Below are 23,660 nucleotides of genomic sequence, written 5' to 3'. Positions count from 1 at the left end.
GCATTATGGGGCACGACGGTGAAGTCATTAAGAAGCTTACAGACGTTCTGGCAGATTAGGTTTTTCTCTTCTAATCCGGCAGATTACCACTGCACAAGCCTTCTGGCTGAGAGTGCTTCGTTGCGCTGTACAGTTTCTTTACATTGATCATTTTTTGTTGCTGCCACATCACTGGACTACGTAAAACTAAGGCGAACGCGAACAGGGGACAGAGAAGGTCAAAGAGCAACAGAATTGCGGAGACTACGCCGCCGCAGCCGCTACAAAAGCTTTAAAAACGTAGATGAAGCCAGGATTTAGGGATTCACTCTGAGTAAGATTTGATGGAATGAAGCATGGATTTTTTGGCAATATTACGTCATGGATATTTGTTTTCGTTTTAACCGATTGTAGGTGGCACCCAACTACTGACTGACACCTAAGTGGGACACTGACTCGACAAGGAGGATCATCCCTTTTGGATACTAATGCAGACAGTGTCCCTCGCTCTCTGTAGCGAAATGGAGACAGAGCCTTGTTGTGAAGAGCGTACAGACCCTGCAGTGGAACCTTCAGAGCCGGAGGTAAGAGAGGCCAGTCCTGAGGTTACTGACAAGGACAACAGTCACACTGAGCTGGCCTGTGGACCAGCAGAGGAAGGCGAGGAGTTGCAGACCAAAGAAGAGCAGGTGGAAACACAGAGCTGTGTAGGAGAAAGTAAAGCCACAGAAATAAAGAGCACCTCTAATCCAGAGGTAGGAGACGGAGAGAAAGGATGCAAAGAACGGAGGAAACTAAAAAAGACAAACAGCTGGAAGATGGTCAGATTTCAAGACCCATCAGAAGAGGAGAATGTGTCGGAGAGGGACAGCGCTGCAGAGAGTCTCTTTCCAGAATATGCGATGGTGGAGTGGACTTCATCGACCTTTGTGGAGCTGTTCGCTGCAGAAGACTGGAAGGATATCACAGGTGAGGATGCATCAGCACACAGCACATCCTATACAAGAGACACACATTTTAGATTTGGTACGTCTTGTATCATCATCAGTGGCAAGTGATGTTTCTGTTTGCCTCGCTTTGATCTTTACGTTTCAATTTTGATTTGAAACCGCAAAAGAGGAAATGTAACGTGACTGAGACTGACTGTTTCCGAGCACGTGCTCACCAACACCTAGCAGATTAACCCTGCTTCTCCCTGCTTGACCTTTTCTGTCCTCACGCAGAGGACCGGCTGTTGAGGAAGAAGCTGCTGAAGGCTGCGGCCCCGGACGCCCCGTGCCCAACCTGGGGCCAAGAGGTTACTGCGAAGATGCAGTGTGTCCTGGAGGACCGCACTGTGGTGGAGAAGGACTGCAAGCTTGTCTTTGTTATTGGAGAGGGAGATGTAAACCAGGTGAAAGCTTTGAACCCTTCAGTGTACTCTAACAAGGGTAAACATCATGCTTCATTAGTTACCGGTAGAGACTGTGAAAATAGGTAAACAAGAGACAACCCACTGATCTCACATCAGCAGGCTAACATAATGCCAGAACAAAAGACAAAATGAAGCCAAGGCTGGTTGAATGTTTCATAATATTGATAAATGTCAGGGTATCACCAAATACCTGGTTAATCCTCTGGGAACCATAGCCATTTAACCAACAATACCATCATTTGAGTCATGCGCCACATACTAGAAACTTTGGTTTCATTTTCAGATGTTTTTAATGAAATGCAAAAGTGCTTCAGTACATTTCGTGTAATGATGTAAAAAACTGCAGATGCTGTCACAGTTCTAGAAATAACACCTTGTATTTTTGACACCTGCAGGCCCTGGAGGAGTGTGTCATATCCATGCAGAAGGGTGAGATCACATTACTGCTGGCAGATTCACAGTATGCTTATGGACTTTTGGGAAGGTAAGGACTTGACAATTAATTCTGTCTAAACTTAAGAATTAAGGGTCAAATTGAAGAAGAAACAAGACTTGGACAGTTATTATTATTTTCTGTCCAAGTGTAATCTCAGTCAGTGAGCCCAGGGCTCTTGTACCTGTTGCTGTGGGGGCAGCCTGGTTATCCAGGGGTAGCAGGGTTAATGAACCATAAACAGGAGCAGATGGCTTCCTCCTGACACCATTCAGAGGCAGCCTATCAATGGTGCGTGTGCAACCTACAGACCTATGGGAGGACACCACTCATATTACCTCCAATGGCTTAGGTTTATAACCTTTACACCATTAAAGAGCCAGTATAAACACAGCAGAGAATGGTGTGTCACTGACAAAAACCTGTAGTCTACTGATGTGAGGAGACGTTCATACAAAAATACAGGCAAGAGTTAATGGAAAATGTGCGTAATCCAATTTAAAAGAGTTTACAGGTTGTTTATCATGCAGCAAATTACATTTGATAGTTTTAACTGCTGCTAGAAAGACAGTGCTACACTGTATATTAACCTATTTCATAAACAGCAATATTGTGAGCATTACTGTAATACTGAAAGTGATACTATCATGTCTGCGCCAGTGTTTATGTAAGCCTACACCCATTAGAGCAAACTAAATACTATTAGATAGTTTCAAACATTAAATCTAGACTAACTGTGAATACACAACAGTCCTCCAGTTAATATGAAAATCTCAACAGACCCTGAATTAAGGAGTTTTACTGCAGTTTTGAGCGTATGTGTTTTGCTATCAAATCAAACTTGGCCATTCAGCTACATACACGTGGGACACAGTGTACCATTAGGAGACAAGCTGTACTGAGTAGTAATGCATAAAAACATTGCTGACAGCATCATGTTCAGATGAACTGAAAACTCTGTCTGTTTCGGTGTGTGTACCTAACTGCATCAGTCTCTTATGTGTGTGAGGTCCTGTTTTTTATTTATTTATTACGGGGCTCTATGAAGGTGGGTGATGGGACACATGGTGTAAGAGGTGAGAGCGAGGAGTCTCGGAGGTGTTGTCTAGAGTCTCGCCCGCTGTCATGTGCAGAGAAAAAGGGGGGGAGACAGCAGGAGGTTAGTTAATGATTGTTTTGATGCAACTGATTAGGGTTGTTTGCTGTGGAGTCAGATTTTGCCGTGGCAAGTTAGACAATCAGTGCTCCTTGCAAACTCTTTAAACTTAATTCACTCACTGAGATTGCTGGTTTTTCCCCTTATGTTAAATGCATTTGTTAATGAAATCATAGTTGTTGAATAATAGTGCAAACCTACAACGGCACAGTAGTCTATGGACTGTGAACTTCAAAAGATTATTCAGTTGTAGGGCCTTTACTTAGATTTTCTTTTTCTTTTTTTTTTTGGTAGACACTTATTTGTTCTTTTTAATCCCATTTTCATATCAGTATGAAGTTAGCACCAACAGGTTTTACTTAGTTACAGCAAGCTGGGCTCTCCCGAGAAAAAACAACGCAAAAAAACATTAATTTACTTATAACCATATCACCTTACCATAACTCACTAATTAACACACTATAGCTCCTTGTTTAATCTGTGTTAAAGTGTAAAAGGTGCTGTTACAAGACTATTTCTTTGTAGTCTGGTTTCTTTATAGTCAGGCTGCGTACCAGACTACTTCTTTATTACTAACCTGTGCTCTAGCACAAGGCATGTCTAAACCAGGCTAGTTATTTCCAGCTGTTTTAAGTCGTTGTGCTAAACTAAGCTAAGTTATCTGTATGCGGACTGTAACGTCATATTTCCCAAATATGAGTGGTATGAATATTCTCATAAAACTTGTGGGCATGAAAGTGAAAGTGAATGCACATCTTTCTCAGAAGGTCGTATATAATTCATGGCTTGTTGCTCCGGATAAACCCATTTGGTGAGCCTGTCTATCACAGCAGTACACAACAGAAACAGATATTTGAGCATATAGGCAGACAAAAAATAAGAATCACATGCAGCGACACACATCATGCTTCAGACTAGATTTGACAGGCTCAGCGTGTCTGTGCTGTAAAATGACAGAGACACAATGAGGGAAAATCTCATTAGCCTCCCTGTTTTCTGGCAGATGCATTGATTGAACTCTGTCAGTCGCCTGTTGCAAACAGAGCTGCTAAGAGCACTTCACAGTTATTTATCAGAGCAGTGTGCAAAGCTGGTCAGACAGTATGATTCAACACGGCACAGTGGAGTGGTCTGTAGCTTGGTGTGTGGGTGATGGTTTGGCTGCACCACTGCTGTGATGTGATGATGATAATGAAACCAGTGGAAGTATTTACCTGATTGATTACAGCAGACAGCCACGCCAAGGCTAAATTGACTGTAAGAAACAGTGACATTTTTCCTGTGAGACATTAAAGCCCTGAGCCTTTGAAAGCAGAGATGTGACGCAATGCACTCGCCTTTTCAAGGAACAGCAGCATGCGTCAGAACTATTCCCCGCTGAGACACGCTGCTTAGTCAGAGGCAGACACTGCATCCCCTCAGTCAGTGGGTCATTATCAGAAAAAGGTGGAAGCTAACATCTGTTGATCCCTGGGCAGGCGCAGCATTAACACTTAAAAACACTCTAGGGGCTAGAGGGCGTCAGCCTCATCAGGCCAGCACAACCCCAAAGTCAACAACATTAAATTCCATTGGCACCTGGTTTATTTATATCTGAACAAAAGTAAACATGCAAAACTAAACACCACATTTAAATGAGTCTGCAACACATGCATGTATTTCTAGTGATGTGTAACACAACACATTCAGAAACATCTTCACCGTGAAATGGTATGGTTACTTTGGCTGGCTGTCAACAAATGTTAACAGAAGCTTTAAAACGCTGATTCTGGCAGCGAAGGTGCTGGTGTGCTTTTACTCTTGGCACAACTGGGAACCACCTCAGTGGCACATGTTAAAGTAGAGTTAATTAGACCACTGGGATGTGTCATAGTTAAATTAATAGTTTAATCCAAGTCCAGATGGACAATGTCAGCCAGTTAATCATTCGACTGTTACATCAGTGTGCCATGTGGGGATTGTGTGCTGTTCATGATTAATGCTGCAGTTCAAATAAGTGTGTACAAAACCAATTTACACAAAAATGTTTTTACTGGATGTATAAAAATACCATAACATGTCCAACACAGACTATTTACACAGGACACAAACAGGGACAGCATGAAAGAAAATCATTGGCTATATTCAACAAAAACCCCAAATAAATGACTTGCAGTAAAATTATTAAACCTACAGGAACACAATCAAAGAGTCAAAATATTATCAGCCATCACCGTACACGGAGTAATAAAAATTGTCACAGGTCTGTTTGAAAAGCATTAACAGATTTAGACATTTTCAGACAAATTGGTTCATTTGGTTCAATTAGAGTCCTGAGGTTGTTTTATCAGTAATTGTCCCTAGTGATAGCATCTGTAGGGAATAATAAGGGACCCAGAATTGAAACGTGGAGTATATCCTACATAGAATAACATTGTTAGTAGTGACTGTGAGCCACAACATTCAAGTATAGTTGATAATCACATACTAAACAAACAACCTTTAATGGAATAGTAGAGACACTGTGGAGGCGCACCAGATGGCTATCACTGTCAGTTTCTGAGGGGAGAAAACAAAACAAAGTCCTGCTGTGGAGGGAGATAGAGGAATCTCCCTCTCCGTGACCCCAGGGGAAGCAGACATACTGATCTGGCTTTATGGTGGAGGCAGGGTGGAGCAGGTTGAATGAAGCTTGAGTTCGTGGGAAAAGTACAGTAACATTTACCGTCATGATTGAAGGTTATTGCATCATATTCGTCATCTGTTGTAAGCCGTGCATTTCATTTGATCTTGCAGTGTTGTGTTAACCAGACTGTCACAGTGTGAAGGTAAATAGCAGCTCACGTTTGTTCAGAGTAGTGTAGCGATAGATACATCAAGGTGTGGCTTGGCTTTGTCGTGTAATTCACTGACAGTATTTTAAGACACTGATAAGGCACAGATATTAAAGACAATTAATAAAGTCCTGGACTTCGCTCTGTCCTTGCCTATCAAAAACACCCGCCCTTTATATCTGACATTAGAGGCAAACATCACCAACTTTATACATCAAAGTTTGTTTACAGGTCTTCTGCATACATGAAAACTTTGTATAAACCTTTTATAGCTCTAGAGGGGGGCCAATGGTTTGAAAATTAACACAGAAAAACACTCTGGTGTGAAGTTAGGAGGAAGTGAGGTTACTGTACCATACCTCTGCTGCTACCATTACAAGACAGAATCTCCCACTGAACTGTTAGTGGTCTAGTTGCATTGTGGGTAACATAGGCAACAGGTTTTGACAACTAAGAGGAGTGCTATGGATAAATAAATCAAAAAGACAATATAAAACACACCTTAGGCTTCTGGGAATATTATTAGTTTTTGAAGTTAATTTATTTGTTGTATATTGAGCAAATCAACATTTTGGCAACGATGGCGACAGAATAACTGCCAGACCAACATCCCAAAAGCCACACCACATCGCAAGTGGCAACAGCTGCGTGTGGCTATGAAAAATACATGACAGTCATTCCTGCACACGAACTTCAAACAATGTTTTCATGCATACTGGAACACAGTCAGGTCAGAATCAGGTTCAACTGGTCACCGTTTTGACCTGCAGAGCGTCCAGCCTGTATCCAATCTAACTGTTAAACACAATATTTAACTGCAGTCAGAGTGCAGGCGTTATTTTAGAAATATAATATCAAATATTTACCAAGCACTAATCGATGACACAGGCTGACCAGGGAAACAACATCCTGGGATGTTGTTTCATCAGGGGGGAATCTTTGTTGACACTATTGAAGGAGTTGGCAAGTGCGGAAGCTTTTCCCCTGAAGCCTCTGAGGCACACCCTTATCCAGCGGGGAATGCTGCTGCAAAAGGCAACAGTGACATTCGTCTGACCAGAAAGGCATGAAGGCCAAGTGATTCACAGAGCAAGGTGGCAACATGAGAAGGTGTCAAGGCACAACTCTGATCAGTAGAATCCAGTCTTGATGAGTGAGGATTCATGTAGGCGTAGCCGCTTTTGACAGACATGACAAATGTCAGTGACTTATTATGACCCTGTGTTACAAACACCGTAGTGATAGTGTGTGTTTTCTGGTGTGGTCCACCTGTCAGTATTGTGTGTGTGTGTGTGTGTGCGTGTGTTTCTTCCTCTTTTTGCAAAGCCAGTCGTTTCTCTTATCACCCACTGTAACATGACACAGCCAAGAACTGGCAGTTCTGCTTTTCATTACATCAGGCACTTGCTAGTAGACAGGTACAGTGACTCATTCACCGCAGAGCTTTGCTGGTGTTTGTCACTTTTCATGCACGCCGGCCCTCCTCCTCCTCTCTCTCCAGACTCGTAAGCATGTTGACCAGTCAGAAAATCTTTGAGGTGGAGTTCCTCTGTGTACTGAAGGTAGTGTGACTCACACTGCAGAACCACCTGGGTCTAATGAATAATGTGGCCTTTGAGACGCTCCTCAGTGGAAAACACAACGAAGAATCTAAGCCATTCTTCTCCACACTCGTGCTTCCTCTCAGTACAAAAAATGACTCGTGGCACAACTGACACTGATGCAAATGCTGTTTATTTGTTTTACTCTTTGTGATCAATGAAGGATTACAGCAGTGATTGAACTCTCAGCTGTGTGCGGTCATGTGACCAAAACAAGTTTGACTGTAGCTTTTGGCTCCATGTGTCTCCTTCTCGGCAGACACAGACGCAGCGGGCTGACTAGAAACCACACCCAGACCTTACGCTGCAGGAGCAGATCATGCAGGACCCGTGTAGCACACTCCAGATAAGATCTCAGTTAGCCTCCAATCAGAATCGACTCCTCTGCGTACCACTACCACTTTGTGTGTTGCTAAAAAAGAAAAAGAAAAGGTTGAACCAAATCTGAACAAGAACAGACTCCTCTAAAAACTAGATGTTGGGTTGCTTTGGCCCAGCACCAGTATTTTGCCACTAAGACCAGTGTTTGAACTGTGCATGTCCCTCATCTAATCTCCCTGGATGTTTACCTTTTTCCCCTAGTGCTAGCAGGCTTATCTCGCTCATCGGCACAGGCTTGGTTGTAATATAGCACTGCCCTCAGTTATATCTACTTCTGTTTTCTATGATGGGGGTGGGGGGTATTTAGTGGGACAGTAAATCTCCCCAACTGAAATGTGCTTTTATTGAATTTAGATGTGTATTATTTAGAGCAGATAATAGTTGGTGGGGTGCGGATAGCTTTGTATTGTAAAAATACTGCACTAGTTTGAGCTTTGTTGTTGTTTGTATTTCTTTATTTCATTTATTTCTACTCCTTGGTTCTGGTCCCTGTTTTCTCCCAGTTTAGCCAAATTTGCTTTGTGCTGTCACCCTCTAGATTTTCTAGCACAAGTAACCGTGTGAACAATTACAGCCCAGTATTCTCAATGAACAGCACGAGCACGGAGCTTTTACCACGAAGCAACTGAGCACAGCTGATACGAGATAACAGGATATTGCTCAACGTAATATGAGCCATTTCCTAATATCCAGTGTGAGCAACAGCAACTCTAAAGAAAAATGAGTCCACCACAGAAAACCGGTTCAAGATCAAAGGAGGACACACAACTAAAGCTCCCACTTTTTCTTTTTTTACACTTTTCTGATATTTGATTTGAAGTGTTGATCCAAATTCTACAGATCAATGAGCCGATCAGTAGAGACATTCAGAGCCTCTCTTCTGATCAGCTGGCTGTTTTCTGAGTGATTTAATAAAAATATGTCAGATTTCAGGTAAACAAACCAAATTCTGCAAGGTTGGTTGGTTTGTCCCGGTGGGTAGGGTGTGCAGCACGGCAGAAAGCAGTGACAGCCTTGTTGTGACATCACAAAGTCACAGTTAAAGTCCCAATGGCTCGTTTTAAGGGTCAGTTTCTGAGTACAGGTTATGCGCATATCTCTGTGGAGTTGGTGCTTTGATAATTTAACAGTATTACAACAGAACCTATCTGCTTTACAATCAAAGAAGATATATATACTGTACCTTTATACAATATGGGACCTTTGAAGGTGTCTGCTCTGTGTTTAGAGCATATTAGCTAACTTGCATGTGCATCTAGTGGTTACTGAACATTTTTAGACCACTGCATAATGCCTTTGTTTGTATGTGTTTGAAACCTCGTCACATGAAATGTTACTAAAATCCATTATGAACAGATCTGAACACTGACTCTTTCCCCCCAGTTCTTTTCATTTTCACCAGGCATCTTTGATCACACCTGTTGACCTTAAATATGTCGGTTTTTCCCAAAACAGTAGACCAAGCAGATTTCCCTTTAAATACAAAAATAAATGTCACAAAAATAGATTCCCAATTATCTTGTCAGGCTCCATCTCAATATCTGATACGTAACGTTCATAGGTTCATGTACAAACATGCTGTCTGTACTGGATCACTGACAAGACTGTCACGCTTCACTGGGATCATCTCTTGTCCTCTGTGCCTCTAGCTGTGCTGTGTTGTATAACCACTATGTTGCTACAGAGTCTGTTTTCTAGAGCTTGGCATGCAAGAGAGGCACACGAGAGAAACATGAGCGAGATGGTACTCAGATTATCCTTACAATCAGCACCTTGCATATCTATGCATACTACTCTTTTTAAATCACTCATGCCTGTTGTGCACAATACACACAACTGAACTAACCTGAGTAAAGAAAGGTTGTAACCTAATGTGCTCTTGTAGTCTTTACAGCAAAGCACTGTCCTGTGTGTTATCAGTTGGTTGTGTTTGTCTTGAATATGTCAATTAGAAAGACAACAACACAAACAGATAATTTCCTTATTATAAAGGGAAGTTGCTGCAAAGTCAAACAGCATCTGAAACCACATGGTCACCAGACAGTGAAATATTTTGGACGTTTCAGACACAATGTGACAGTCATGCCGACTTCATGCTGTGATTGTCCAGTCGTTTTTCTTCTTCGCACAACCAGTCCTGTCATTTTTCATATGTATGCAACAAAGGAGGGATTGTCCTCAGCGGTGCTGTTATCCCAGTCTAAACGCTTTTACACAAGCCCTGAATGTGGCCATTCAGAACAGCTGTAAACACTTCTGCTTATGCTGTGTGCACAAGTTTGTTTTGAGTGTCCGCGCTGGCCTTTACTCTTCTGCATCATGGACCTGCTGCTTTATTTTCATGGCTAATTTTCGTTCGCCCTCGTTGATGCTCAAACGCAGACGTTGCTCCTGGGATTCTTTGACTTCCAGGACCACCCAGTCCCATTCATCACATGTGGCTGGTAGAAGTCACTTCTAATTATGATTTGACAATTTTAGATACACATTTCAAACAAAACAAAAATGCAACAGACTCATGAAGTCACACACTTTACTCATTTGTAACCCCAACAGAATGAAGACAGATTGGATAGTGGAGGGACAGACTGCGACTCCCTGACACTGACACACTGTGCACATACACACTCATACAGCGTGTAGCAGGTCTGTATCTACTGGCTAACATGCTACATGTACTGTGTTCTTTGGCAGAGACAACAGTGTACCTGCATGAGCAAATAAGCTTATGTGTCTGTGGAGCAGAGTCGTGCTGCTGCTGTGAAGGGATGTGAGGTGATGGATGCTGCTTGTGAGCCCGGAGGAAAGAGATGTGTAGCAGGGTGATAAATGGCACTGGTGTGTGTTTGTATGGGTTGACTGTGTGTGTGTGTGTGTGTGTGTGTGTGTGTGTGTGTTGGAGGAGGGGTGGGGTTGGGGTGAAGAGGTACCGTCAGTGAGGACGTGGAGCGTGACTCATCTCTCCGAGACGTCATTGCTCCGTCATCAGCAGTCTATCACAGACACACTCACACACACACGTCGTGCACACACACTCGTAGACTTTCAAAAATACCCCTCTCACAGTTAATGACTGGTGGCAGACTCCCACTGACATCCTCGCTACAAAATCAAAATCAGATGTGCAGTGTTTAAGATTCAGGGATTAACGAGGTAGATCTCAGATGTTTGATAGCACTGATGGGATTGTGATTCCAGATGGTGATGGACAATACAAGTTGAGCTCACATATAGAAAAACACTGCAATATCAGGGCAAGATAATAAATCCGCTTGCCAGTATAACATGAGTAGAAACAGATTGGAATTCCTTGTAAATGGGCTCTCTGTGTTTCCTTTCCAAGCCCGCTGTGATCACAGTGACCTATGCCATCGCCACTGGGTTTGGTCAAGTAAAGTCAAGCCCCTCCTCTCAAGAAATGTGGCTGTTTGACTCATGATTGATGCTCCAGGTCTCAGAAAGAGACTAAAGGATAGTGCTAATGGCCCTGCTACATCTGCTTTACTCAGCCAGCTGCTCCACCTCCGTGACAACCTGACTAATAAGTCAGGAGTTCAGTGTGCTGCTATTGATTCACAGGGCAGCAGAGCTGGCCGCTGCTGAAAGGAAGCCGGATCTTTATTTGGTTAGGTTACAGACTCACACTCACTGAGGCAGCCATATTTCTCCTGGACAGCGATATGACGGTGGGGGTTGGGGGGTGGGTGGGGAATGTTTTTGTTTGGTTTAGGGTGCATGCACATGCACAACTAGTGCAGCGTGCACGTCCCACATTGAAGGCGTGAAGGTCAGGTGTAACTGTTCAGGTGCACATAAGCAACAACTTCTGCTTTAACATTGCATCTCATTCAATTATCAGTCAGGGAACTGCTTGTTATGCACTCAATTTGTAAAATGATATTCCAGAAACTGTGACATTTTCTTGGTGGCAGTTATCTGGCTGCAGCACATGCATGTGTGACAGCTTGGACTTCGAAGGGGAAATTAATTTCTGATCATTATCTCGTCATGACATTTATTTCCCTACAGCTTGTGGTCACAAACATTAATGTTCACAGCCACAGAAGGGGGGTGGGGGCAAATGGCAACTCTGTTGAACAGTAATTGTCTCACTTATATTTTTATGTCCAAATGACACTCTCTGGAAAAAAAATTATCTTTGAATTGTTCGTCCAGAAAGGAAGCATAAAATACTTTTGCAGCATTCAGTGATTCGTATGTCTACTGAAGTAGCAGGTGTTTATGTGAAGTATAACAGTAATGGAAGAGGAGGACTTTCATCTCCTTCAAAGAACAGGATTTTTGGCTCCTCACTCAGAATTTGTCGTAACTTAGAAAGCTTTGAAGTTTAAAAGTGAAATCCAAAACTGGCAGAAATTCGGTTTATATAATCAGTAGACATAACGTCTGTGCAAAGAAAGAGTCGAGCTGTCATTGCTGTTAACTACAGCTTCACGTTCTCCTCTCCGAAACTTCACTGAAACTAAACCTTGCTCCCTGGGGCTGCATGAGAAATTGCCTCTTGACCTCACCATGCACACTTCCAAGATGTCTGCTCTCTATATTGATTGATTATGTATCTAGGGTTAGTCCTGCTGTAAGATATCTCGTATTGATAACTGCGGGGCTAATAAACAAGATTATGACCCCACGGTGATATATCTCTATGTAAGACAGATTGCTCTCATCCATGCTAACAGAGACCAAAAGCTTTGAACTTTTTTGTGAGGAATTATTCATGTGGATGCTGCCACACATCAGAGCTGAAACCTGTGAGAGATTTCAGATTATTGCATAAGGTAAAACCTGAAACGTACCTGTGAGTCAGAGTATAGGTGTTTTTTGTTTTGTTTTAAGGGCCTTCATCATTCATTTGTAATGCTCAGAGCTGGTTGTTATAATTAATTAGATGTTAGGATTATTGTTTTAAGCCCCACTGAGTGACAGCTTTTAGCTCATTGTTTTGGCTGTTTTGGATTTATGGTTGAGGTGGCTAAATGGCAACGAGAGTAAATAAACAAATGCTCGTCAAAGAAAGTGTAACATTTAATTCAAATGAATGAGACCACACTGGAAAAACAGACAGTTTTATGTGTCAACATTGGGGACACTGAGTGACAGTGATGGCATTAATGAGACACAAATGTAAAATTGCATGCTATTTAACCAGCACTTGCTGTGTGCACTGTTTTGATGTGCAGATCTTTGAATTGTTTGTCAGATTCATTACTTACTCATAATAACAGGAGTGGCCAGATAAACACTCCTGCTGACATTTTTTTTTTAAAGAAAAAAGAAAAGAAATGTTTGTTAGACCTCAAGGATAAACACAAATAACTGTTTGTTTACAAGGAAAGTGTACACAGTCTGAAACGGTCCCATGTACTGAAGGCAGTGGTACTGACACTCACTCTTCCTATTTCAGACAGATAACTACTGTATGTGCTGTACTCTATCTACTTAGAGCTGGTAAAGTTGTGTAACCAAATGATCCTCACGAGTTGCTCTGAAATGACCGGGCAAATGCACATCTCTGCTATTAAAAAGCTACTGTTTGCCCGGCAGGTAGCCTGAGGCTGAGACTGGATTCATTTTAACAGGATAAGGAAATCTGCGGTAGATTATTTGGAGACTTTTGAGGAGCTCAACAGCCAGGATATAGGCAGTAGCTGCCCTTGATCCCCGTGAGCAGAGTTTCATTGGCTCGCTGTTGCAGGAGGAAATAAAAACAAATAGGAAAGGAAAGCGCATGGCGAGGCAGCAGCTGAAAGGCCTTACACTGTTAGTTTCTAGATCTCCGACTGTAATAGGAGGCTGTTTTGCTGCAAATTAACTAGCATGGCAGCAGGCGAGGAAAAACAGCTGTGACGTCTCACCAATGCTAGGATTAAAGCTAAGCTCCTTTGCACGGCTGTATTGGTGCCGTGTGTCCATCCAAGAGTCAAAACAGAAACAACACAGAGCGACAGCAGCACTGGGGTCTGTTTTCACCATTGTGAAAAAAATAAACAACCTCATAAATCCTCCTGGATTTTGTATTATTGTACAGGCTGCACACCACATTTATTACGGTATATTAGTGTAACCATAGCAATCAGTATGAGGTACATCGCTGGCCTTTCCATCATTTATTATGGAGCACATGACGTCAAAGTGACCACTGTTTCCCTCTGAGGGAGTTTTTTCTTTCATTCAGGGCAGCGTGGGGTCTGCATGGCAGATAACAGGGTGAGTCAGCCGCACTATCATGCACCCTAATGAGGAAGTGCATAATGAATGCATAACTTCCCGTGACACCAGTGAGAAAGCCTAGTCCTCCTTATCACAACATTCATAGGAACACAAGAGGAGTGGAAACATTCCTCTTTTAATCTGATTTGTTTATAGTCACAATACGAAAAACACTGCCACGTCACAACTACGTCACACAATAAGGAGCCTGCTGGTTGAGAAATTAGTCTCCTCAGTAAATGCAAATTAGACTCTGAATTAAACCAGATTCCCATTGTGTGGTTTGCTGTTTGTGATTAAATGTTGTGGTAGAGGGTAAAGCCAGGAACATTTCTAAGATGATACCTCTGATGCCAAGATTTTTCTTTTATTTAGCTAGAACAAAACCATACCTTGCATATTATTTAATGTCATTGTATATTAGAGACATATATTTTATGTCCAAGCTGTTGGCACATCTCTTGAGTCAATTTGAACAGCAAATAGAAGAGCGTAGCTCTGGATTTGGCAAACAAGCACACCAAGTGAGAAATGTCATCATCCACAGACCGAAAAATTGCCACGGAAATGCTGACAACCAAGGAAAAGATGGACACAGCTGCACAAGCTGTGGGAAGATGACTTACAGATATAATAACTCTTACAGGAAAATGCTTTATTTTGGAAAGTGACCCACATGGTCACATTTGGGGGGGTTTAGGCAGATTAAACAAATAAGAACATACTAGTGAGCTTCAGAGGTGCTGGAGGGCAGATTCTTGCCATTGGTTTCTTTTCATTTCCAGTCACAAAATGTTAATCTGTTGTTTTTACCCGGTCACCACTCACCGATTGGTGCATGCGCCTGTGACGACGACAGCAAATTCCTGAAAATGGCATGCAGGTACATGAGTGAGGGTGAAGTTACAGCTCAGGCCAACATGATGTCAGACTGAATAATGAAGTGAGAAATGAAATCATTCCAGTTCATCAAGCCAGGCTACAAGTGAATAAATGAATGAATGAATGATTGCTGCAACAAGAAGGAAGCATACAGCTGTACGGATGAACAGAAACCTTCAACTCATACAGCAGAATGACAACAAAACTCTGTAGTTTCCACTCAAGAGCATAATTTCTATATTCTGATAATTCTAACATATACTTGTATACTAACTATATTTTTTCATAATATACAACTAATTTTGAGACCTTTGTTGAAACACTAGCAAACTGCTACGACTTTACAATATATTGTTAAACCTAGTTTCCTTGGCGACCTGCAATAAACATAACCATAAATGTGGGCAGACTCAGAGACGGTCTGTATTAAAAAGTCCAGACTGGCACCTGAACCTGTCTCTGTCTCTCAGTGCGGTCAGAGCTGCTGCCTCAGCAAACTTCTCATATCTTTAACCGACAGCTCAGCACTGATCTCCTCAGGCCTCAGGCTCAGTCCTGCCGCTGCCGCCGCAGCCCAGACGACCTCTCTCTGTCTTCTCTCTGACCTTTGCTCTGGTTAGGGTCAGGTGGCAAGTAGCAATTTTAGGTTTGAAACAGAGAAAGGACTGAGGTGCTTTTCAACTAAACCTACAAGTCTCAGTCCAACACTGTGATAAACAGTTGAATAACTCCAGATTACCAGGTTATTTTCTGAATATTTATTATTATCATGATGAGATGTTTGGGAAATGTTGCACTTTTCCTCAGATGATGAGCACTGATGACTTTGGTGATTTCCTGACTTCTCGTGCAGTGTAGTCAGCTGGTTGACATTTTTGGTTCAACTTGAACTGTTGGACAAACTGTTGTGTTAAATTGGTGTTCACATCAGGATGATCTGTCAATACATAGGTGGTCACCCGACATATTTTCTCTGGTGACACCCTCAGGTCTACGTTTATTTCCTGCAGAAATCAAAGTGTAGTTTTTCACTGCTTTTCACAACTTCTAACAACGTTTAATTTTTTCCTGCTGCTTTTACAAATCTCGTTGTGTGATCTACCACCACTGCTCATTTGTCCGGAAGCTAAATTAATGTGACATTAAGTTTAACAGTGTTTTCTCAATGTAATCATATAATTAAAACTAATAACAGTGCACTGTTGTCCTCAGCTGTACTTTACTTCAATTAGTGCTAATTAGAAAATCTTTCTCTCTAAGATGTTGAACAATACAGTAGGCTAAGTGTCACAGTAAATGTCATGTTAACATTTTGATGTCAGCATTTAGCCCGGAGCACTGAATTTGCCTAAAGCTACGTTCAGACCTTAGCTCGACCTCAGTAACATCCATTATTCAAAAGAGTTTGACTGACTCAGCAACTTTAATAAAAATTGTATTTAAAAAACTGAAAATCTTGTAATGATTAAGTATAGTGTTACAGAGCTGTTAGCCGTAGACTGTAAATATTTTCTAGCTCAGAGGGGATGGTGAATGAAATATGTCAAACTTATAAAATCGTGTCTGCACAGAGAGCGTTGCGTGAACAGTATGTTAGCAGAGCAGCAGGAGTAGTTCTGCTCTATCTCCACAGATCACGATCAGGCACGGTATTGAGTTGCAGGTCATCTGTGTCTCTGGCAGCATTCAGAGCCCAGTACACAGTCACCGTGTCAGAAACAGAGAGAAATTGATGAGAAGCCGAATAATATGCTTCAAGTTGCATGTATAATTATAAAGTGCGAATAACATGTGAACTGTTACACACGCTGATATCTGTTCCATCTGACACGTGAGTGACTGGAAGATATCACTGAAGTAGTTTCTGTGTGTGTGGACATGCCATGTATGAAAACAAATCTTGACACAGTCTTAGATAAAGTCTGCCACCCAAAACCTCATATAAAATGACTTTTATACCATTGGACGATATTCATTTGGCTTTTGTAGTTGTACTGTTAGATCTAGCCAGGAGAACCAGCTGAGAGCCGCCAAGTGGAATTGCCCTTTAAGGGATTAATAAAGTTGTCTTGAGTCTTGAGAGAGGCTGACAGTAACAGGTAGGGAAGTCCACTCCACAGCTCAGTTTGGGGATGTTGACCTGAGCTAAAGTTGCAGGTTCGGGTTTCACTGAGATCTTGTGGAAGGATCTCACCCTGCTGACCAGCCCCTGCTTCCTGTTTGCACTAATAAGACCCCGGGGGCTCATTGGCTGAGTTCTGTGCAGCAGCACACTGGTGTGGCGCTAATCACCAGTGACCCACATGACGCCGTAAACCTTATAGATCTTTCAGCATGCTGCGCTCTCAGATTACATTTGGCGGCCTGCCAGTCATGCTGATTTTATTTCTCATGATGACAACAGTAGAAGCTCAACTCTTGGCTATTTGCATAATTCCTGAGTGTTGTCGACATAATACCTCTCTTGTGATTGTGTACTGCTGTTTTACTGATGGCATAAGCTACTGAGTTTGAAATAACATTGTGCTTCAAAGGTCACCTGTTGAATCCTGTATGTATGTAAGGATTGCAATTTGACAGACAGTGTGTGTGTGTGTGTGTGCGTGTGTGTGTGTGTGTGTGAGAAAGAGAGAAGAAGGAAGAAGAAACTACGAGATGGAGAGGCAAATGCAGAGACTGCTTGCAGAAAGACTGCAACGTGCATCAGCTGTTTTGCATGAATTTACCTCTAAAACAACTCTGTCTCGTAACGCTCCGTTATTTCACATCGTGGTGATTGTGCAGGTCACAACTTGTCCACCAGAGCATTTTGGAGTTGTTGGATTGTGTATTTGATGAGTTTGATGAGGGAAACCAAGAAATCCCATTAGCCTCCATAGTTTAGCTCTGAGCAGCTCGCGGCTCTGCTCCGCCGTTCTAAAAATAGCTTGCACCGACAATTAAAGGTAACGAACCTACTGCTATGACTATAGGGATTATGGCAATGGGCCAATTTGCCAAAAATGTTGAACTATCCCTTTGAGGGCTGAACTGTGACTCAGGCATTTATTTAACTTGAAAATGAATCATTTAAAGCAGAAGTAAGTGGTCCGGTCGTTTTCGCTAATGCTGCGTTCCAGGCAGGCTTTTGAAATCGTAAATTACAGCTTCAAGTCACAACTTACGACTTTGTAGCGTTTCAGGCAACCCACTCGTGTTTTTCCGACCTGTTTTACCGGTGAAAGTCACTATAACGGCCACTCGTAACTTCCGACCGGTGAACTCGTACCAGATCGAACTGGTACGACTTCACGGTCGGAAAAATACGAGTTTCCTTGAACGCACCATAACAGTCCTCGTCCCTACGTCGCCACATTCACGGCGTTCCTTGGCTGCACACACAGCCCTGCATGCCGTTCTCTCTCCTCATTGGATAAAAACTGTAGGATACGATAAATGTTTTCTCTTCGGCTCAGAGCAGAGCAGAGGGACTGAGAGACCCGTGTTTCAGACCAAACACTCTATGTAAGTGATTGCTGTCGGAAGATATAACTATTTAAGACTTATATTAACACAAATATATCACTTACTTCTGCTTTAACATTTTCCTGATAAAGTGACTCAGGCATTTATTTACCTCAACAGGAAATTATAATTCATATTAGAGGCAGGTATTTAGTAATTTGTACAACTGACCACAGTAGTATTTTAAGATTTTTTACATACAGAACATATGGTGACAGAACTATAGATTTTTACCACTTGCTGTTGAAACTGGAGGATATGTCAGTCTGTCAGAGAAGTGGATTTGCTGCCGGAGTGTGATACGAGTATATATACGAGTGGTATACGAGTTCAGTTTCGCCCTCTGTTGTTGTCTTTCCTGGGAACTGTGAAGTTTCTGTTTGACCAAGATCTAAACAGATATAAACTTTGTAAACATGACTAATGCAAAGAATCTGTGTTGTCTGCTATTCATTCATGCTATTCAGTTCATTTGGATTTGTACTTATGGTGTTGTAACTGTAACATAAACAGCACTCCAACTATACAACTATTTTCAGCTCTATCGACTAAAACACTATTATGACACTTAGCTTCTGAGTATTTCCTCCGTCACTGTGTCGGGAATAATGAATGAGAGTGTTTACAGACACAGCGGTTATCAGGTATTTAGGACACTAACAATGAACAGTGACATTACAGACTACTATGATAATGCCAAGGCTGTGCCACTTACAAATAACCCACATTTCCTATTCCACTGTGTCTGTGCTGATGAAAAAAATCCAGCTTAGTCAAACCATTTCTGAAATTAAGAACATTTGGACAGCTTTATGGACTTGTGTTTATTACTTAATCAGTGGCTTCACAGGCCACAGAAGTCACACAAGGCCACTTACTCTGAATCCAGGCTGTAGTAGGGCACCATGTGCGTTATTGTTATTCCCTGCAGACCGTTACATAATGCGCAGCCTTCGGAATATTGTGTAATATTTTGAGATAAGAGTGGAGAAAAGTGTGCAAGAACAACAGACGGGTACATTATGCTCAAAGGCTGCACAAACTGTGCAGTGAATCGTTTGGAGATGGTGTCACATTCTTAGTTTGCTAGTAAAACGCATGACATTAACAGAGAGAGGAAACCGTCTGTAACGGTCAAATGTTCGAGGCCCATATTAGAAAGACTAACACCACCCAGTAGAACTCAAGCCATATGTTGCATGTTCTTCATAAATGAATCAACTGTCTTCTTCTCTGCTGCTCTCGAACGCTTGTTACACATCTTGGCTGACAAGTCTCTGATCCTCCTAAACATGCAGTAGTTATGCAAAAACAAGCTGACAGGAGTAAACGCTGCTGTCAGAAATACTTCAGACCGCCTTCTAAAAGACCTGCACCTACTCGCTCACAGCCCAGAACGATAACGTCTCTGTATTCTACTTCCTCCAGTCGTGAGCGCAGGGATCCGGCTCAGGTTTCTGAGGCCTCGACTCAACTGCTGGTTTCACACTCCTGTGACAGTGCACAAGGTCTCTAGAGAGGAGAGGTGAAAGGGTAATTTGATCCCACCTGCTGACATAGCCTCACAGCAACTGGGGATATAACTAATTCTGTTTGACAGACATAAATTGTGTCATTGACACAAGCAGTTTGAATAATTCATGACCTGAGCCAACTCCCTGTATTATCACTTTGCAGGAAACGGTCACGTGGGTGAGGCCTGCGGGGAAGTTTCAGATCTTGTTGTGATGAGCTCAGTGATCCTTCTCAAAGATGAAAAGAGTCACTTTATTTTGTAGAATAGTCATTAGGATGTATTAATGTTTACAACTCATACATATTTAGATATGAAACATACAGCACGTTCTCAGCTTTCTTTATTTCTAGTAGTCAACATGGTCATGAAACTGTCCTACTTTTGTTCACACTCTCACACCTTTGAAAATGTCCTCCACGGAGTAACTGATAATGGACTATTGTGTGCTATGTGGTCACAGGAGCCAGATGATTGAAAACCAAATTAACTTTCCTTGTGAGTGACTCTTGAGTAAGATGAAGCCATCAGTGTCTCACAGGCTCATACTGGGCTCAAATTCCTGTCTGCTTAAATGAGCCAGAGCCAGTCAGACATCTTTAAATGTGTTGCATTTGAGGTGTGTGAGCTTTTGGATGCAGTCAAATTCAATATTTACTGAGAAAAGTCATCAAAGCTCATGAAAAAGCATGAATATTAAATCCACTGTGTGAACTGTGTTGTGATATTGCAACTTTTGGGAATTTATGTTCAATTGCTGACCGTTCTCTCACAGTGTGTTTGCATGCGTTTGACAAAATACCTGTGGCAGAGGCAGTGACATGAATCCTCAAGTATTCACTGGTGCTGTGGGATAAAAATGATTCTGTTAGTCACTGAACTTCAACTTCAGATCACACTGGAAACTCATCTGTCAGCTGACTCATCACTTCGAGGAACCAAACCTCCTTGAGGCACTCTTAGCTCCGATAAAATTGTGTTAACTGTGAAATGTTGCAGATGTTTGGAGATGAGATAATGTTGAATCATTGTAAATATATGTGAAACAAAATTTCAAAGTGTTTTTAATAATAATAATATTCAATGCAAATCATCACCATTTGTGGTTCTGTAAACATCCCTGACTGACAAAATGGTTTGAAAACAGGATTAATTCCCACTCATACTCTTTCTGATAACATAAAAGAAAAATATTCTAAAGCATCACTTGCAATAGTTCAATATATTCCATGTACACACAGTGTTGTGTTCCTCAAAGCAGAGTTTGTTGTCACATGTGCGTCCAAGATGTGACAGCTACTTCTCTAATGTTTTGTTTACTGGCAGTGGGCAATTTTGGAGACAAAAGCACCAAAAATAATAAATAAAAGTAATCATATTTGACTTGCCATCCAAGTTGATTATTTTATTTTACAAAATGACAAATGGTCAACATTGAATGTGTTTGGTTTCAATATAACTGTAATGCTTCTGGTGTCCCACTCAACCACTGGTGCTCAGGGAAGTGGCAAATAACATTTTGAATTTTATTGTAATTATAAAAATGTTTTACATTATGTTTTTATGGTATAAATTCTAATTCTCATTAACAATGTGCTGTATTTTGATCATCTGCAATAACCTTTTGATAAAGTACCCCTCAGCCCTTTTTCAGTTTGCCCTGTAGTGATATTGATTATGTCTGTGTTTGTTTTTGTGTTTGTTTATGTGCAGAGAGCCTGATATTCCGGCGTGGGCTCCTTTACTCTACCAGCTACAGCTGCTGGACATTAGAGAGAAACCAGACCCATTAACTCTGCCCATCGCAGACCGCATCCGCATCGGCAACCAGAAACGAGAGCGAGGAAACTTTCATTTCCAGAGAGAAGAATACAGCATGGCTACCAGAGCCTATTGCATGGCTCTGGATGTGCTAACAACACGTAGCCAAGGTAACCCGGTATCAAAACCTGAATTTATTCATAGAAAATATTTCCATACTGTCGTCTCTACTGGGAATGTGTCATAGTAGTTGATGTGAGCATTATCTGCACGGGGAAAAGTGAAAATAGAGGTACGGCAGAGATAAAAGTGTGTGGGCATGCACAGAAAAACACACACACACACACACAAACACACACGCAACTAACATAAAACACAGCGTTTGATAGTGAACACATCACACCACATCAGTCTGAGCCCAGAATGACATAACAGTTCAGCGCTCCCCTTCAGTCGGCAGTCACACTAATCACAGCATCACGATGCAGAGCTGCATCCATCTGAGCCGAGGGCCTCCATAAATGTTTTTTGCTTAATTCTTTTGCATAATCAAAGCTAATCAACTCTCATGTCATTTCCACCTTCTTAATCACTTTAATCATTGACGAGGCAGGGTGGGCCCGAGAGGAAAATGTGACTGAACAAGTCAGTGAGGAGAAAAACATGAACTGTTTCATAATTTGTCAATGATGGTGGACCAGCTCGTAGATTCACTGTGGCACTGAGGAGAGGAGTTTATCAGGGCATCAGGGTCATGTAATTAGTGAATGAGAAGACAACTGGATAAAAAAATAATAATCATGAAGCAGAGGCACCAACATGTGAACTCCTTCTCAGCTGTTCCGGGCCGATCAGACTTAATTTACATATTACAATTTATGACATGAGGGGATTATGAATCACTCTAATCAGTTAAGCAGCAACCACATGCAAGTAAACATGAACCCTCACAAACACTGTACTGTATGCAGGTTTTCAATGAGAAGTTTACGGATACGTTTTCTTGATGGAAGTAAGTAAATGAGATTAAGTAGGGATTAAGAAAGGAAGAATCAAAAGAAGAAACAAGAAACCAAGGAATCTTAGCTGTAGTTTTGGAAATACCAAGATTGTGGAGTTGTAAAGAAAAAAAAGTTCTAAAAACATTAAAATGCCAGTCATGAATAATGACTTCAATTATCACAAAAACTTTAAAGGGACAAAATTAGTGTGATAAATCACACCTTTGCTATCATAGCTACATGACATCCCAAATGAACAATGTTCTTTGCTTATAAAAATGAGAAGGCAACAGACTCAGACATCTGCAGACTCAAGAAATTAAAGCTGCACTTGTCAAGATTTTTATATATCAAAAATGGCCGTGTGTGTTAATGCCCCCCCCCACCCCACCCCCACCCACCACCACACACACACACACAATCTTTTACTAACTGACTTACGTAGCTTTGCTACCGTTTTTAAGCTGTTGTTGTTTTCTGCCTCACAAACTCAGTCTCGTCAGCCTTGCTTCCAGCTGCTGCAGCAGATGTTTACAGCTGAGAATTCAATTCAGTTTTATTATATAGCACCAAATCAAATCATGTGTTATCTTGAGGCACTCTATAGAGTAAAGTCAAGACCTTACACTATTACAGAGTGACACCCAACAGCTTCCACCACAAGCATGAGCACTTGATGCCAGTGGAGAGGAAAGGTTTCATTTTAACACGAAGGAACGTCCAACAGAACTGGACTAAGGGTGGGCGGCCATCTTCTGCAACAGGTCGGGTCAAGCAATAGTTGACAAGCGAGACTGGTTGCTGTAGTGGTACAGTAATAATGATAAAATCTGTGATATAGCCACCGTATGACACCAAGCACCAAATTAAAGTCAGACACAGTCAGTGACAAACCTGATATTTCCCTTTAAGTGTGAGAGACAATATCAGGAAACCAGAAACACCTTGGGTGTGTGCGAACATTTGCCACAATCTTATATAGTGATAATAA

At 41.7% G+C, this 23,660-nt stretch overlaps 1 protein-coding gene across 2 annotated transcripts in view; it reads left to right on the top strand.

Annotated features, from left to right (window-relative positions):
* fkbp16 (FKBP prolyl isomerase 16) overlaps positions 1-23,660 on the top strand; it is a 29,212-nt gene that overhangs the window by 1,899 nt on the left and 3,653 nt on the right. For both annotated transcript variants that reach the window (XM_085779195.1, XM_085779193.1), the window contains 4 exons: positions 394-948; positions 1,203-1,372; positions 1,789-1,877; positions 21,621-21,838. In XM_085779195.1, the coding sequence (XP_085635321.1) occupies positions 468-948; positions 1,203-1,372; positions 1,789-1,877; positions 21,621-21,838 (958 nt within the window). In that variant the 5' untranslated portion in view covers positions 394-467. The remainder of the gene's footprint in view (positions 1-393; positions 949-1,202; positions 1,373-1,788; positions 1,878-21,620; positions 21,839-23,660) is intronic.

Source organism: Trachurus japonicus, chromosome 6 (assembly GCF_045865225.1).
Source record: "Trachurus japonicus isolate A0001 chromosome 6, Traja_1.0".
NCBI lineage: Eukaryota > Metazoa > Chordata > Actinopteri > Carangiformes > Carangidae > Trachurus > Trachurus japonicus.
This window is presented reverse-complemented; position numbering and strand designations above follow the sequence as displayed.